Source organism: Primulina huaijiensis, chromosome 10, assembly GCF_012295235.1.
Source record: "Primulina huaijiensis isolate GDHJ02 chromosome 10, ASM1229523v2, whole genome shotgun sequence".
NCBI classification, from domain to species: Eukaryota; Viridiplantae; Streptophyta; class Magnoliopsida; order Lamiales; family Gesneriaceae; genus Primulina; species Primulina huaijiensis.
In genome coordinates this window covers 2,005,795-2,023,597 of record NC_133315.1, presented here as the reverse complement: position 1 = coordinate 2,023,597, position 17,803 = coordinate 2,005,795, and the positions used below count along the sequence as shown (strand labels likewise).

The window sequence follows — 17,803 nt, the reverse complement described above, 5'->3', positions numbered from 1 at the left end:
ATGTGTGTGTGTATGTATGTATGATACGAATGAATTGTATGATCCATATATCAACAATTCATTTAAACTATTGGTTTTATTCTTTTTTCGTTTTTTTCGACAAATAAAATCTAAAATCTACTACTTGTTTTGTTATTAAACGATTAACCAATTTCTTAAAATAAAGAGAAAAAAAATAGATTCCAATGTAGAAATAGTCTCTCCAAACATGGAAAAAAAATTCTAGATGTCACATCTTTGTGAAAATATAAAACTATCTTTTATTGTAATTATTTTCTATTAAATACTAAAATACCTCTATTTTACATGTAACTCATCTATTTTTAATAATATGGATTGAAAGATGTCTTTTATTGATTTTAGGCAAAAATATGTGTAAGACGGTCTCACGGGTCGTATTTTGTGAGACGAATCTCTTNAATTATTCCGTTTCCAAATATAATAAAAATAAAAATAAAATGATAATATAATTCACACAAATAGAAAATTAAAGATTTACTTTACAGAACATAAAGAAAATAATAAATTAAATATGTGGCTTACTTTATATGTTTTATTAAATTAATTGATTAGATTAGCAGCGAGTTAAAGCACAAATTAATAATAGAGATTTGTTACGGACAGAAGAATACGATTGTTTTTATTTAATTGTGTGCACGTGTCTTGTTGCACGTGCGCATGTGTGTGTGAGAATATTTAATTATTATAGCATTTTTTTATATTCTGTCCTTTTATCCATTTTTTTATCTTGTATCAAAAACACCGTCGATGTGACGGAATTAGACAAATCTTTACTAGGGGTAAGATAAAATACCTAATTTTCTATATATCGATTTTTACCGCATAAAAAAATGTCGAATGTACTAAAATTTTCGATATACCGAAATGTTCAGTACGGTATAATATTGATGTCGAAATATTCGGCATGATAACGGATTTATATTTGAAATTTTTTATATATATCGAAATAATATACATAAATTAAAAATATTTGATATTTTTAACTAATAAAGTTAAAAAATTTAAAAAATATAAGATAATTTTTTTTAATAAAATTATATATATCGATATCATACCGAAATTTCGGTATACCACAACACTTTGGTATGATCGGTATGTTAATTATATATACCAAAAAGTTTGATACACCGAATTGGTACGATATCGGTGTAAATAATCATGATTTTCAGTACAGTAAATAGTATACATTTTTCGATATAATATGATATATATCACTCCTACATATATATAAATAAAGCATCACAAACATATAAATACACTCTAAGCCCTAGATAAAGTGATAAAACGCTCATAAATCTACATCTACGGTGTGGAACATCCAATCTGTCATCACGATAAAGTCTTTTAATTTTTTTTAAAATTAATTAGTCATTTTCAGCAAAATCGAAAAATTAAAGATTTGAGTCCGTTTTCTTTTTTATCCTCAAAATGGAAATCTTACTATTAAACTTACAAATCATAATCATGTTGTATTTGTAGACTAAAGAGAGCTGGAGAAAAAAAAAAGACAATTATGTATTCATTATTAATATTTATAAAAATGCATGGCATGCAAACTCATCATTTAATTAAATTGACAGGAGGTTTTTCTACCATATATTCAGAGTCATCAACCCGATTAATTTGTTAATACATTTATTTTACGTACGTCTCTTTTTGCGGTTTCTGAACAATAAATATTGATCGGAAACAATTTAATTCAAGTAATTTTCGCATGAAAAACCATGCAAAATAGTGGAAGAAATAGTTTCTTGTACTATAATGTCTCCCTCCAAGAGAACAATTCCAGAGTTCCTTCCTATTTAGAGTGAAAATGAAAATGTTTATTACAAGACACACACACACACACACACACACAGAGAGCATGTGCTATTATTCCGAAGAATAAGATCCAAAATTCGACCAGAAAGAGGAAGCTTTCGATGTAGCCTAAAATGGACACACAACAAAAATATTAAAACCCAGTCTTTAAAAATGGCAGACTGGAGTGTACGGGTAAGGTGGGACAAGTAATTATAAATTAATCAAATAATTATTTAATTTCTTTAAGATGCTATTAATTTGGAGACAGACCAAATTACAAGCCTCTAAATCATTTAATTAAATAATACGTTTTTATTCCAATTTTATGGTTGGCGTGTTTCTCCTAGTGTCTCGAACCAGTGCGACTTTTTATAAATTTCACATCTATTTGAGATATTTAACTTCAAGCATACATTTAACATTAAAACTAATCCAGTCGATGTTGAATGTCACGTTATACATTTGTTTTTTTCCCCCAACATTCATTTTGATTTTGGATAATCATTAATTTCATTTCCATCGACTATAAATCAAGATTGCACATTAGGATTTATTATTATTATAAATGTATAAATGTTTCAATAAAATTACATATAAAAACTTGATATATATTTGAAAGTAGTTAGAATATTTTTGTAATTATGACAAACCTGGGAAAAGATAGATATGATAAAAATATTTTAAACCCCACAACATGGCGCAATAACTTCTCAATTGACCTTCCATTAAACCTCTGCAATACTAATGGGGTCCAAGACACACTATTCATTCACTTGAGAGATGGATTGATTTAAAGGGATGTGGGGATATACAAAGAACATGAGAATGATGTACAAAAAGGACGTGCATTTTGACGCTTCCAAGAAGAAATTCAGATGTATCATACATTTGCAGAATCAGAGAAATTACCAATGCAAGGTCCGCTGGAAGAGTCAAATCTGAGGCAAAACCGACTACAGTTAGTTTATTTATCAAAAGTTACACACGATCTACGGCTATGACATCTCGGTGTCTTATCATTTCTTCACAGCAATGGCTTTTGAGTGGTGGTAGGACCATGAGACCATCTTCAAATCGTACAGTTCTTGAAATTAACTAATTAGGAGATGACGATACCGAATCGGGCGGTAGCGAATGGATGATCAAAGATCAGTGATCTCAGGGACTGAGACAAATTAAGCAAAGGCTCAGAATAAGAACGTCTTCCTTGTCAAGAAAACTGTTCTGGAGAACACATTAGACAACATGGCAACACAACTTAATGCATTGATTAAAAGACAGCATTTTACACATTTAGTAATAGCAAAATCTAAAATATCTATGGCTAACTTCCGTCACTGTAAGCCAAAGGCATTTAATGAACTATCTTCAGAAGTTAACGGCCCAATTCAAATGACCCAACTGANAAGGTCATGCATAAAAAAGTATTACTTTTTATGCTAAAAATATTACTTTTTATTGTGAATATTGGTATGCTTGACTCGTCTCACAGATAAAAATTCGTGAGACCGTCTCATAAGAGACCTACTCTTGATTTTANGCGCATGTGTGTGTGAGAATATTTAATTATTATAGCATTTTTTTATATTCTGTCCTTTTATCCATTTTTTTATCTTGTATCAAAAACACCGTCGATGTGACGGAATTAGACAAATCTTTACTAGGGGTAAGATAAAATACCTAATTTTCTATATATCGATTTTTACCGCATAAAAAAATGTCGAATGTACTAAAATTTTCGATATACCGAAATGTTCAGTACGGTATAATATTGATGTCGAAATATTCGGCATGATAACGGATTTATATTTGAAATTTTTTATATATATCGAAATAATATACATAAATTAAAAATATTTGATATTTTTAACTAATAAAGTTAAAAAATTTAAAAAATATAAGATAATTTTTTTTAATAAAATTATATATATCGATATCATACCGAAATTTCGGTATACCACAACACTTTGGTATGATCGGTATGTTAATTATATATACCAAAAAGTTTGATACACCGAATTGGTACGATATCGGTGTAAATAATCATGATTTTCAGTACAGTAAATAGTATACATTTTTCGATATAATATGATATATATCACTCCTACATATATATAAATAAAGCATCACAAACATATAAATACACTCTAAGCCCTAGATAAAGTGATAAAACGCTCATAAATCTACATCTACGGTGTGGAACATCCAATCTGTCATCACGATAAAGTCTTTTAATTTTTTTTAAAATTAATTAGTCATTTTCAGCAAAATCGAAAAATTAAAGATTTGAGTCCGTTTTCTTTTTTATCCTCAAAATGGAAATCTTACTATTAAACTTACAAATCATAATCATGTTGTATTTGTAGACTAAAGAGAGCTGGAGAAAAAAAAAAGACAATTATGTATTCATTATTAATATTTATAAAAATGCATGGCATGCAAACTCATCATTTAATTAAATTGACAGGAGGTTTTTCTACCATATATTCAGAGTCATCAACCCGATTAATTTGTTAATACATTTATTTTACGTACGTCTCTTTTTGCGGTTTCTGAACAATAAATATTGATCGGAAACAATTTAATTCAAGTAATTTTCGCATGAAAAACCATGCAAAATAGTGGAAGAAATAGTTTCTTGTACTATAATGTCTCCCTCCAAGAGAACAATTCCAGAGTTCCTTCCTATTTAGAGTGAAAATGAAAATGTTTATTACAAGACACACACACACACACACACACACAGAGAGCATGTGCTATTATTCCGAAGAATAAGATCCAAAATTCGACCAGAAAGAGGAAGCTTTCGATGTAGCCTAAAATGGACACACAACAAAAATATTAAAACCCAGTCTTTAAAAATGGCAGACTGGAGTGTACGGGTAAGGTGGGACAAGTAATTATAAATTAATCAAATAATTATTTAATTTCTTTAAGATGCTATTAATTTGGAGACAGACCAAATTACAAGCCTCTAAATCATTTAATTAAATAATACGTTTTTATTCCAATTTTATGGTTGGCGTGTTTCTCCTAGTGTCTCGAACCAGTGCGACTTTTTATAAATTTCACATCTATTTGAGATATTTAACTTCAAGCATACATTTAACATTAAAACTAATCCAGTCGATGTTGAATGTCACGTTATACATTTGTTTTTTTCCCCCAACATTCATTTTGATTTTGGATAATCATTAATTTCATTTCCATCGACTATAAATCAAGATTGCACATTAGGATTTATTATTATTATAAATGTATAAATGTTTCAATAAAATTACATATAAAAACTTGATATATATTTGAAAGTAGTTAGAATATTTTTGTAATTATGACAAACCTGGGAAAAGATAGATATGATAAAAATATTTTAAACCCCACAACATGGCGCAATAACTTCTCAATTGACCTTCCATTAAACCTCTGCAATACTAATGGGGTCCAAGACACACTATTCATTCACTTGAGAGATGGATTGATTTAAAGGGATGTGGGGATATACAAAGAACATGAGAATGATGTACAAAAAGGACGTGCATTTTGACGCTTCCAAGAAGAAATTCAGATGTATCATACATTTGCAGAATCAGAGAAATTACCAATGCAAGGTCCGCTGGAAGAGTCAAATCTGAGGCAAAACCGACTACAGTTAGTTTATTTATCAAAAGTTACACACGATCTACGGCTATGACATCTCGGTGTCTTATCATTTCTTCACAGCAATGGCTTTTGAGTGGTGGTAGGACCATGAGACCATCTTCAAATCGTACAGTTCTTGAAATTAACTAATTAGGAGATGACGATACCGAATCGGGCGGTAGCGAATGGATGATCAAAGATCAGTGATCTCAGGGACTGAGACAAATTAAGCAAAGGCTCAGAATAAGAACGTCTTCCTTGTCAAGAAAACTGTTCTGGAGAACACATTAGACAACATGGCAACACAACTTAATGCATTGATTAAAAGACAGCATTTTACACATTTAGTAATAGCAAAATCTAAAATATCTATGGCTAACTTCCGTCACTGTAAGCCAAAGGCATTTAATGAACTATCTTCAGAAGTTAACGGCCCAATTCAAATGACCCAACTGAGGTTGATGATAAGCACCCACTTGTGCTCCAGGACCTGGTGCAGCCACACCAACTCCAACATTACCACCCATGGCAGGGCCCAAATGATGATGATTTCCAATTGCCGCAGGCTGCGGGGATGCATGGTACATGCCAGAGAACTGCATATGAGAAGATTGTGCTGCCGCCGCTGCATGCGAGGGCAAATACGCAGCATGAGGTGTCTGCCCGGGAAGATTGTAATATGAAGCAGATTGTAGACTAGGAAGTTCCCTGGGGTTCATCCAAATCTCGGATGTCTCTGCCTGCCATTTCAAATGGAAAATGGAAGCAATTAAGTGAAAAATAAAATATCCAACGGGAGAAATATGCAAGCATTTTTAACTTAAAAAAAATTGTTTGTTTGATATCACTACCAATAAAAACGGATTTGAATAGAGTAGCTAGGAAAAAACAAACATCTAGATGCACATTAAACATTCTCTCTCTCTCGTACAGAAAACTAGCATGGGAAACCAAGCAAACAGGGAAAAAGCAACTCCGTCTTCTTAACATATTGCAAATCTTATCAATAAATGAATTTCACAGAGAACTCTGACACTACACTGCTCTGACCTCATTTGCTAGTCCACGTGTAAATGTTTGGCATCAGATAATAAACCGATTATATAACATATTTACGCAAACCGCTAAATTAGTGAACTCGCTCTATCATTTTAGCAAGTTCAAATAAAATTAGAATGTGGCCTCCACAATAATGACTACCAGATTTATGTTTCCATTTCACCTTTATTCTTGTATCTTAAAGTAGAACAATTTATGAATTGTACACATGCCAAATTCATCATTAGGCATGTCATGAACGATAATAAGGTTAAAAACGGGATGTAGTCACCTGAGGATTTGGATTATAAAGACTATCATTATACTTGAGCCGAGATGAATCTTCATGCCCCGCTGTGTTTCCCACCCCAGGAGTATTGATGGCATAACCTGTTGGACTGGTGAAATTTCCATACCCTGTGGGACCGCCAGTTGGGACTGGCTTGAATTGCTGAACACCGTACTTGAGGCCAGTTGGAGATATATGGGTACCATTACCAGGCATCAGCAAGTAACTGCTGCCGTTAGAGGGATGAGGGTAGGCAGGACTGTTAGAGTAACCAGGTAAGGGCATTGGAGGAACATATACGGGGGAGAGGAACTGGCGATATGGCATTAAATTAGCGTAATGGGAAACATGAAGTTGGGGATACATCTGGGCCATCTGTTGCTGTAGCTGCTGTTGATGCTGTGGCTGCTGTACCATCGCAATTGTCGAAGCAGGAACAGTGTTGTTTGTTAAATGAGAGCTCAGGACCTGTAAAATAATTTAACAATTAAAAATTTAAAAGCTAAAGATCAATCAAAGATAATGCATTAATTCAGGAAAACATGCACCGAACTTTGTAATACTTTCAGTTACTATCCAAAATAAACCTTCTACTGTTTACCCTGTCATTCTATGTAGATTACCGCAAACATGAGAGGCAATCACCAAATAGCAGCCTTTCACTACAGTTTTTTCTGTTTAGGGCACGCTAGGACTCCAGCAATCATTTGGTTCCAGCACAAAACCTAAATCTCCACTACGCCAAGCAACTGAGTGCTAATAATAAAATCTAAAATGTCAAACAGTCAAATGAGGGACAACACGCCACGAAGTGACTATGAATGTGAGTTTCTGGGAGAATGCCAGCTTTGTGCAAGAAAGGGGAGAAACAAAGAGGTGTAGTTACTCATGGCATCTAAACATTTTATTCTAACCTCTTGAGAAGATGGCAGAACTGTCCCTCGAACCGTTTCATCAGCCAATGGGCGAAAATAAGGCATATCATATCCCATATGAGGGTCATAACCCTGCTTTCAGTAAAAATATAGTTAAAAAAGCGTTTGGGGCTGCTGGTTTGATTAATGAAAGTATGTCGAGTCCCAAAGAGACAAACAAATCAGTCCACAAGACAAAGACAAACAAGAATGCTCTTTCTTCACCAGAATTAATCGAATCCTAACTCACCGAAAAGTTCGACAATTCAGAAGTATCTTGATGTAGCAATTCCGCAGCGTAAGATGGCGGGTTGTCTCCAACCAACCCAATATCAGCATAGTTCTCCAGTTTCTGCGGACTAGAAGCCTCTTTCTTCTCAGTCAATTGAGAATCAGACTCAGCATCTGAAGCAGGAGAATTGAATCCTGAAGCTTGGACTGAATCGTCTCCCATCTCTAGCTGCTTGCTACCACCAAGCTCATCTCCAGAAGCTTCTGGATTTGAGACTGAAACACTGCCAATTCATATTGCAGTCATTCAACCAGGACTCTTAATAAATCACACAAATCACAGATTGTAAGTCTGAAAGTAATATTTTATATCATCGTATCACAAAAAATGACTGAACCATATAATTCTTGCAGGCAATCTGCAGCACGGCCCAAATTGTGATACCAAACAATGCTTCATTTTCAGGAAATACGAAAGCAAATCCAATCTTTAATGATTAAATTATCGATAATAAAGAACCTAAGGAAAATTTGCACGTAAATGGTTGCATGCTAATTTAACTCAATTTCTTAAATAATGTAACACTATATCAGGAGACAGTCAAAAACTTCTGATCTGAAAAATGATAGTTAGTTATACAAGAAACCAACCTCCCAGAAGGTTCTCTGGATAATTCTTCTGCCGCCTCATTGGCCTTAAAAACTAAATTCCTAGAAGTGTCTGATTCAGTTCCCAGGCTGCCAAAGGTCAGACGATATCGGTCAGCCTCGGAGACACGGATGTGTGCAGCTATAATGACATTTTGATTCTCGGAGATGGTCAACCGTGAAATGTTATCTTGCATTTCTGTTGCCTCCTCTTTCAATTCTTTAGGACGGGCAGCAGGAGAAACAGTTTTAGCAGAAGTTTCAATAACCACTGGAGTGCTAGCAACTGGTTTGATGGTTAACTTTGGCTTCCACTCCTTATTTGGCAGCGGAGCTACAGCAAGAAAGCATTGGTAAGTTCACTCATTATAGATGCAGAAGTATTTCACAATAGACTGCATTATCCCTAATGCTATAAAACACTAGCTCTATTAGGAAGCAAAGAAAAATGTTGTGCAAAGGAAAAATGAACTCCAGGACTTTCTTCCTCTTTCTTTTGCTTGAAGCACAACTCTTTGAGGAAACATTGCCTCCTTTTAAAACATCCATCTTTGTGCATGGTTACTTTATCCAAACAACCAAGTGTTCAAATTACATGAAACCACGTGCGGTAGGATAACAAAAATGATTTCAAGGTAGTACTTTGACATCCATATTATGCTGCTCAATTCCAGCAAACACACATCACATACCAATTATAATAAAGAAGCAAATCATCATCTAGCCAACTTATCATCTAAGTTAAGTCAAAGTGCTTTCCATCATTATAATTAGAAGTATGAGCTGTAAATGCCAAATTCAATTGCATCAACTTTTATATTATTAAAGAGAAAAACAACAGTTGAAAAGAATAGTAAGCAATAACTACCTCTCTGATGACCAGTCATTTGGTGATGAGATCTGCTTCCAGATTGATTACTCGAAAAAGATCTGCTCGTGGATGGACCGGATATAGAAGACACGGCCACCATATTTTGTCCAGATTGGTCACTTTTAGATAATCCACTGGATGGCCTAGATGATTCCCTTGAGTGGCTTTCCCTTCCTAATTCAGAGTTAGAAACAGAGATGCTTTGAAAAGTTGAGGACTTGACAGAAATTTCAGACAAATGCCGACGAGGACCCACAACTCCAACCTCCCGCCTAATAGCCCCGACATTGATAGCTGGTTTAGAATGAAGGGATGGCACATGGACAGGATCTGAAGAGGACGAATAAACCCCGACTATAGAATTATTAGAACTTGCAGAATATGGCATAGAATCATTTGCCTTGGTTTGCACTCGCAAATCAGCACTAGGAGTTGGAAGACGCTTCTCCACATGCAATTCTTTACTGTCATCACCTGCCACGGTATCTTTAGTTTTCTTCGCTAGTGAATCAGCAGGACCATCCAAAGCCTGAGATGAATGTTGACCAACTGGAGAATTTTGTTTCCCAGAAGACCCTGTTGAATTTCTGTAAGAGCTAACAGTCTTAGATACATATCTCGCTCAACACAGATTTTTAAAAAACTCACACTAGAATAAATGAGGAGGTAATAGATCATTCATACTTCATTATGTGTGTACAAACAAAATATACAAGAAGTTCCGAGTAAATCCCACCAAAGACGTACTATACAAACAAAGCAAGATTTTAATCAAATTAATAAAGCAGGTCACTACCACAACACCTAGAAGTTGAACAATGATTCAAAAAAATATCACCCTTCGCCCGATTAGTTATAACAATTGTATCTTAATTTATTTTGATTTTTTACAAGCTTGAAGTGCCTTTTATTAATTAGCAATCAAACAATTCAGAGAGCCGTGAGAAATAAAAAGCACCAACAGTAGAAAGTAAATAGTTTGAATCAATTATATGTACCTCTTCACAGGCCCATTAGATATCACTCCCTCACCTCTCGAAGTTGTACTTTGAACAAGCTTTGAATCTGAACTGGCATTTTGATTAACTCTATTGTCCCGAACAACACGGAACTCTCGACCAGCACCTGCATCTTGTCAAACCATATATCTCAAAGAAGTGACTGTAAGAATGTCACATGGACCGAATCTAACAAGCATATGAGAAATATACGGAGCAAGACGAAGATATATAAGCTCAACACACAAGTAAAAATGGAAGCTTACAGGAAGATATTTACAACCTTAACAGAGAAATTTCCCTTTGACACCACGATCTGTGATAATAACAAGTTTTTGACATTTGATTGAAGGTTTATATCTGGGATTGTCATATATCCTAAAAACATGTGTCAGCTTATGGATCTATCAACATTTTGGGACAGAGAAAAGACGAACACAGGAGAAGTTTTGGGATAAATAGGGCAGAATAATCCTATCAAAGAATCATAACTTTCTATTAAAGTTAGTAAACAGTCATACATCACAAGAAAATGATACCTTTTTCATCCAAGGTTAGATCAATGGTCTAAAAACACGACACAAATAACAAGAATAGAAACTGTGACTTCCCTCCTCGGCAGTTTTCGATAGAATATAGACCAAATTGCATAATGGAGCTAAAGAATGGTAAAGTTATCGTAACAGATTTTAGCCCAAACATCAAATCGCCCTGTTATCAACCAATAAGGTATTTCTATATTTAAGAAGTTGAGCATGTGTTACGCACACTTAGATAAAACTTTTTCCTAATATATCAATGATTTCAAATACCAACAAAAGCACAAGAAAAATTCATGCCAGTTAAAAAAACATAACATGGGTTAGAAACAGGCTAACAAACCCAAGTTGCTAAAAATAGTTGATTTACAATAAGTTTAAAGTTTTGCAGGAGCAGAATGAATGGAATGTCTTTCTAGCACAAGTACTATGATCAGAATACTGACCATGAGAATTTCTCAACACCCAACTGTAGATTAAACGAGAGTATTGAGAGAAGAGCATACCACCATTTATGGCATTTCTTCGATATCCACCTCTTTGAGCATTACGGTCAAAATAAGCATTATACTTCACTGGTATATGCGCAACCTCAACATTATTTTTGGTCTCTGCAGCAGCAAAAGTCTTATGCCCTGAACTCTGAGGCAAATACAAAATGTTTTAAAATTTAACATATTATAAAGTAATAAATGATATAAAAATGAAAATATAAATCTAACTATCAAACCTGCAACATCTTAACATCTAAATAATAGATAAGACCATAGGCATGCACACAAATCAAACTCATACTAAAGGCTGTAAATGGGGGAACATACATCAAGAACACCAGCTGATGAGCAACTAAAAGCTTGACAAGAAGAAAATGGGAGATGGCATAAACAGTTTACTGAATAGCTTTACTGAATAGTCTACAAGGCATATTGGAAAAACAGGAACAGAGACAGAAAAAATACCTCTTTTTTCCTGTCTCTTTTTCTCTTCACCTCATGAAATGGATCTGAATGAACACATAATGTATGACAAAAAACTTTAAGAAATAAATTGATCGAATTAAAAAACAGTGCTCAATCAACTAAAAGTCAAGGAATATAGATCTATAAAAAATCATCATCATCAAGCACATCTTGAGAAGAACAAAAAGTAAGGTAGTCAAGGTTGCATTTGGATTGATAGATTTGATGCAAAGGATTTCAAATCCAAAATAACAAATCTATTGTTATGTTTGAATAAATCTATTTGACCATGGGTTTTAAATTATTAACTAGTCATATTTGAGTATCTTTCCTTCAAAAATACTTCCTCAAATTCAAATCCTTCGATCCAAATGCAACCTAAGAATCAGATGAAACACCGAGTCACAACATCAACGAAACAAAAACTCTAGTGTACAGTAAAACCAGCCCACTTCCAAAAAATAAAGAAAAAGCATCCCTTTAATCAGCTGTCCCAGTGGAAACAAGGTTTCTGGTGAAAAAAAAAAGGCTAATGATATTCATCTCTACCTTAACTTATTGCATGTAAACGTATTTTCATACAATGGCCAAACCAATTTTACCACAATTCCACGCCTAACATATACAACATTCCAGCTCCTCGATAGAGAATTACGAAAGTAACCTGGACCACGGTCTAAAGCCATCTGATACTGAATAGAAGACAAAATATTTTTTACAAAAACACTGTCAATTCAAATCAGATTTTAATTCTAACCTAACGCCTCAACTTGGATCAAAAAACAATACACACGACATTTAAGTAACTCGACTGAAATCATCATCAATCTAAAAATACCAAAATTTCTCCACCAGAGTGAACAATCCCACTCGCTTCTGCCAAATATCAAGAAACCGCCAAGAATTACACAAAGTAAAGCAAAAGGCACAAATAAAACACGCCAGGGTACAAATTCAAAAAAACAGTGAACTTAACCCCAAAAAAGGGACCTTGATTGAGCAACTTTTGAGCGGTTTCATTAGGATCCATGTCTGTCTCTTTAAGAGCCACGTAAATATCAGCATCGGAGTGATTCCCCACGATTTCTTTGATCGATTGTATGGTCTTCCGTACACCCGCCGATAAAACCTGCGCCCCGCCCTCGAATTTTGAACCCGATACCATCTCCAAATCCAAATTAGTAAAAGCCAAAAAGTCAAATATGCCAACTATTTTCCGGATACAATTGCTGTAAAACTCGACGACGAGCCTTAGATTGAGAGAATCGTCGTTAGAATTTGAATCGGCTTTGAATTGGGAGAAAGAAGACGCAGATAGCGGCACGGAGAGAGTGGTGGAGATTTGGGGTGAGCTAGCGAGGGTTTTGAAATTAAAATTTCTTTTTCTATTAATTGGGAAATTTGGGGATTTGAATTAATTAATTATTTATAAATAGTAATAATTGGGGAAAATCAAGGAAATAATATGTGGAAATAACTGACAGCTAATGCTGACTACTAGCTGACTCAGCTTTTTTGCTCTCTTCCAACAGTTTGATTCGGCCGAACAAGATTTTTTTTATTTATTTTTACAAAATTCAACACGTTTTTTCCCCAAGTAAAATTAATTATACATGTCATAATTTCAAATTAAATTATTATATCATTAATTTTATAGTATTTTTAAAAAATATAACAGGAGCCTAACCGCAATTTATTTTCCCATATGGCAAAATTATCTAATAGAAATATGCAAATTTTGAGACTTGTACATTTGGCATCCCAAAATTTATGTTGCTTCCTTGAAAGCAACTGATTATGATAGTGTTGGGAGTGATATCTCTGCTAGCCATAGTTTCATCTTAACTTGGGTTGAAATCGAGTCTATAGTTAAATGTTCTTAAGACGAATTTGCATTATTCATATTTTTATGGTATATGGCAATCGTCTCTCAAGATACAACGATTTCCTTATCATGAAAGTAGTACTTCAATCACAAGAACAACAAACTTTATGATGCTTTTGAAAGATTATTGCATCGGGAGAGGTAGCTTGTGGCTTTGAATCTTCGGTAGTAGAATATAATCGGATTTATTGGACTGCTTAGTAAACATAAAGTCTTGAACTATTCAGTTGTTTGTGTAAACCAAAACAATGGTACACACACAATAACTTTTCTCACATTTTTTAGTCCTCACGGTTGGGTCTTTTTTGGCCACGACACAATCTTGTATTCATAAGTGTTTTGTTGAAGCAACTCGTCTTCACGCTTATATCGGTAATTCATATAAAGAGTATATTATCATACTTCACATTTTCAAATATAGGAATCATTAGAAGTTTAGGACTAGCCTTTTTCATCCTATGAATGATAGTATAAATTAGTTCCAAATGCTCACACAAACTTTCATAATTTCGTTGTCTCGTTGGACCAAGATCTTGGGATCTCTAGTCAATAATGTTGAATTACCATTGTGACAGTTCTTATTTCTAGAATTTAATCTCATTTTTCTTGATGTGCAGTTTACTTGATCTCTACTTAAACCTTTCATAAAAATGTCATCTAAGTTATCTTTTGATTTAACATCATCAATAATGATAAATTCATTAGAGATTTACTTTCTAATAATATTATGTCTATAATGTATATGTTGAGACTTATCATTATACATGTTGTTTTGTGCATTTCAATTGCTGATATTTATATCATTATATCATAACAACATGCATAGGCTTATTCCAACACAAGATATCCTTCAATAAATTTGAAGTCATTCAGCTTCTTTCGCAGCTTTATTTAAGGCTATAAACTTGGATTTCATAGTTTATTGAGCTATAAAAGTTTGCTTCGTGGATTTCCATGACGTTGTGTCACCACCAATCGTGAATACATATTCGCTTGTGGATTTAGAGTCTTTTTTGTCTGATATCCAATTAACATCACAATATTCTCCTAACACATGGGATATCTCGTATAATGCAATCCATGCTCTAGGGTGTAGCTTAAATACTTAAGTATTTGTATTAATGCATTCCAGTGAGCATCACTTGGATTACCAGTAAATTTGCTCAATTTGTTAGTTGCACGTGCAATATCAAGACGATATACATCAAACTACCAATTATCCTTGAATATTCCAATTCTGATACAAGTTCACGATTATTCTTAGCCAAATGTTGGCTAGTTTCAATTGGTGTTTTCACAGGGGATAGTTCATATGCATTGTACTTCTTTAACACTGTCTCAACATAGTGAGATTATGTGATGACAGTTCTTTAAGATGTCTTAACTATCTTGATCCCCAATATCACATCCGCAACACCTATACATTTCATAGAAAATTTCTTAATCATCAACTTCTTAGTGGTCATAATCATGTATGATCACTTCCCATATTGAGCATGCCGTATACATATAGGCAAACAATCACAAAATAATTAGGTGTGCTCTTGATATACGCTCATTAACTTTAAACTCATTTGACAATATACCGTTATCAAACTTCTCGTGTCATTAATTTGGTGCTTGTTTAAGCTCATACAATGATTTGACGAGTTTGCACATTTTTCTCTTGTCCGGGAGTCACAAACACTTCAAGTTATTTCATGTATATTTCTTCATCCAATTCACCATTTAGTAAGGCAGTTTTCACATCTATCCAATGTATCTTAAGGTTATGCAATGATACAATATCAATTAGGACTCTAATTGAGATGAGATGATCCTTGTTACTAGTGAATATATATCAAAGAAATTGAGGCTTTCTTTTTGTTTGACCTTAACAACCAAATGTACCTTGTAGTTTTCAATAGATCCATTATTCGAGTATTTTTTCTTTAGGATCCACTTACATCCTAAATGTTTGCTCCCCGATTTAAGATCCACTAGTTATCAAGTATGATTTTGTATAATGGAATTTATCTAATTGTTAATGGCTTCTTTCCAAAATGGAGCATCGGGACAACTTAAGGCTTTATTTATATTTCTTGGTTTTTTTCCTAATATATAAGTTAGAAATTCAGGACAATGATTTTTTTTATGACCTTTTTATCGCATTTAGGCCCTTCATTATTTTCATGACTACTCTCATTTGCAGTTTTGTTTCTTATTTCATTGCAACATATTTTATCTTTCATTTCTTTTTCAAGAAAAACATCCTCAAAACACACAACATTCCTCGACTCGATTTCAATCCCTTCATGAATGTCAAGAATTTCATATCTGTGTACCAAAAAATGATATGCACTAATATTATTTGCATAGCCAATAAAAATGTGATCAATTGTTTTTGGGTCAATTTTACTTGCTTTGGATTGGGTAATTCTAACTTCCCCAAACACCACCAAACTTTGATATATGTATAAGAAAGTTTGTGACCCACATTTCATATGAGGTTTTGTCTTTACTTCATGTGATATCTTTTGAGAATTTGATTTTTCGACAAAGTTGTTTGCCCCCGCAAATTTATGAGGTAAGTCCAAACAAATTAACAATTCATTCATCATTTTTTTCAATGTTTGGTTCTTTTTTTTCGACAATCCCATTTGATTGATAAGAGTAAAGTGTTGTAGTTTGGTGAATTATGCTCAATTTCAAGTAAAAAGTCATCAAATGAAACACCACATTCTCATCATCTATCACTACTAATCATTTTAATTCATTTGATTCTTAACTTCATTCATGTAATTTTTGAATACCTCCAAGGCTTCATCTTCGGCTCTTAAAATATACACATAACATTATCTCATGCAATCGTCATAAACATAATAAAATAATTTTTCCCTCGTCTAGTTTTCATGAACTTTAAATCATATATATCACCATGAAATAATTTTAAAGGAGCCGTGTTCTTTCCACCGAATGGAAATATAACTCGGTCATTTTTGTCTTTAACACATATTTCACATTTATGTGTTGTATCAATATCAAATTTTGACAACAAATTTAAATTCTTAAGCCTTCTCGATTTTATAATTTACACGTTCAATTTTAACATGTCTTAAATTAAAATACTCAAGCAAATAACTAGAATTATTTATTTTATTACCATTGAATTCTCGGATTACATTAACCGCTTTCATATTGAACATAATATTGTTCAAGTGTCCCTTTTCCTATGAAGAGCATTTTTGCCTAATACAATTTTATTGCACTCGAACATAAGCTTAAAGTCGACCTTAAAAATTGCTAATCTTGACAATAAATTCTTTCTAATATTGGGAACATGTAGAATATCAATTAGTGACATTTTCTTGACAGATGTCCTCTTCAGCCCCAATTTGCCAAGACCAACAATTGTAGGGTTGAAGAATTTGCCATGAATAACTTCATATTGGTGAAAATAATGTATGTGGAGAACATCGCCTTATCAGAATAGATGTGGCGAGTTACTCTGGTATCAATTAGCAACGTCTTTATGTTAAGGAAGTACCAAACCGATTCTAACAATAATGATACAAAGGCTTACCAGAGATTAATTAATTTGGATGAGATGTATATATAAGCACGAACACAATTACATAACCCAACTACGAGCAAATATTAGATGCTTAATAGGTAGTGTAATATATTTATTACATTCCAAAAGAGACAATGTTAGAAAATAATTCAAAATTGTGATATTTGTTTCAAGCGTGATTTCACCATCCTTATGGAAAATTTTTCTTCACTACGTTACTGTTGGGTTTAATGGCAGACTTCCTCAAAAACAAAAAAAAAATTAATAAACATAATTAATTATGTTTTAAGATTTTTAACAAATTAATTAGTTATTTTAGAATGTAATAAAATAATTTTTATAATCATTTAATTGAATGAAATAATGGGTAGTTTTGTCCATCCATTAAAATGATCGAGTTAGTTATTATAAGGGG

The 17,803-nt window shown here is 33.3% G+C and overlaps 1 protein-coding gene across 3 annotated transcripts; it reads right to left on the bottom strand.

Annotated features, from left to right (window-relative positions):
* Window positions 1-5,760: 5,760 nt before the first annotated feature.
* LOC140985822 (uncharacterized) lies at window positions 5,761-13,346 on the bottom strand. Of its 3 annotated transcripts, none has more exons than XM_073453767.1 (10): window positions 12,941-13,346; window positions 11,951-11,994; window positions 11,498-11,633; window positions 10,453-10,585; window positions 9,449-10,041; window positions 8,587-8,917; window positions 7,955-8,219; window positions 7,705-7,797; window positions 6,794-7,258; window positions 5,761-6,203 (listed from the first exon to the last, which is right to left on the bottom strand). In XM_073453767.1, exons 1-10 carry the CDS (start codon window positions 13,113-13,115, stop codon window positions 5,883-5,885), a joined length of 2,556 nt encoding a protein of 851 aa, XP_073309868.1. In that variant the 5' UTR covers window positions 13,116-13,346; the 3' UTR covers window positions 5,761-5,882. The 3 variants fall into 3 exon arrangements, with proteins under 3 accessions (XP_073309868.1, XP_073309869.1, XP_073309871.1); XM_073453768.1 differs by having other exon boundaries at window positions 9,452-10,041; window positions 12,941-13,345; XM_073453770.1 differs by having other exon boundaries at window positions 10,453-10,579; window positions 12,941-13,345.
* Window positions 13,347-17,803: the final 4,457 nt, after the last annotated feature.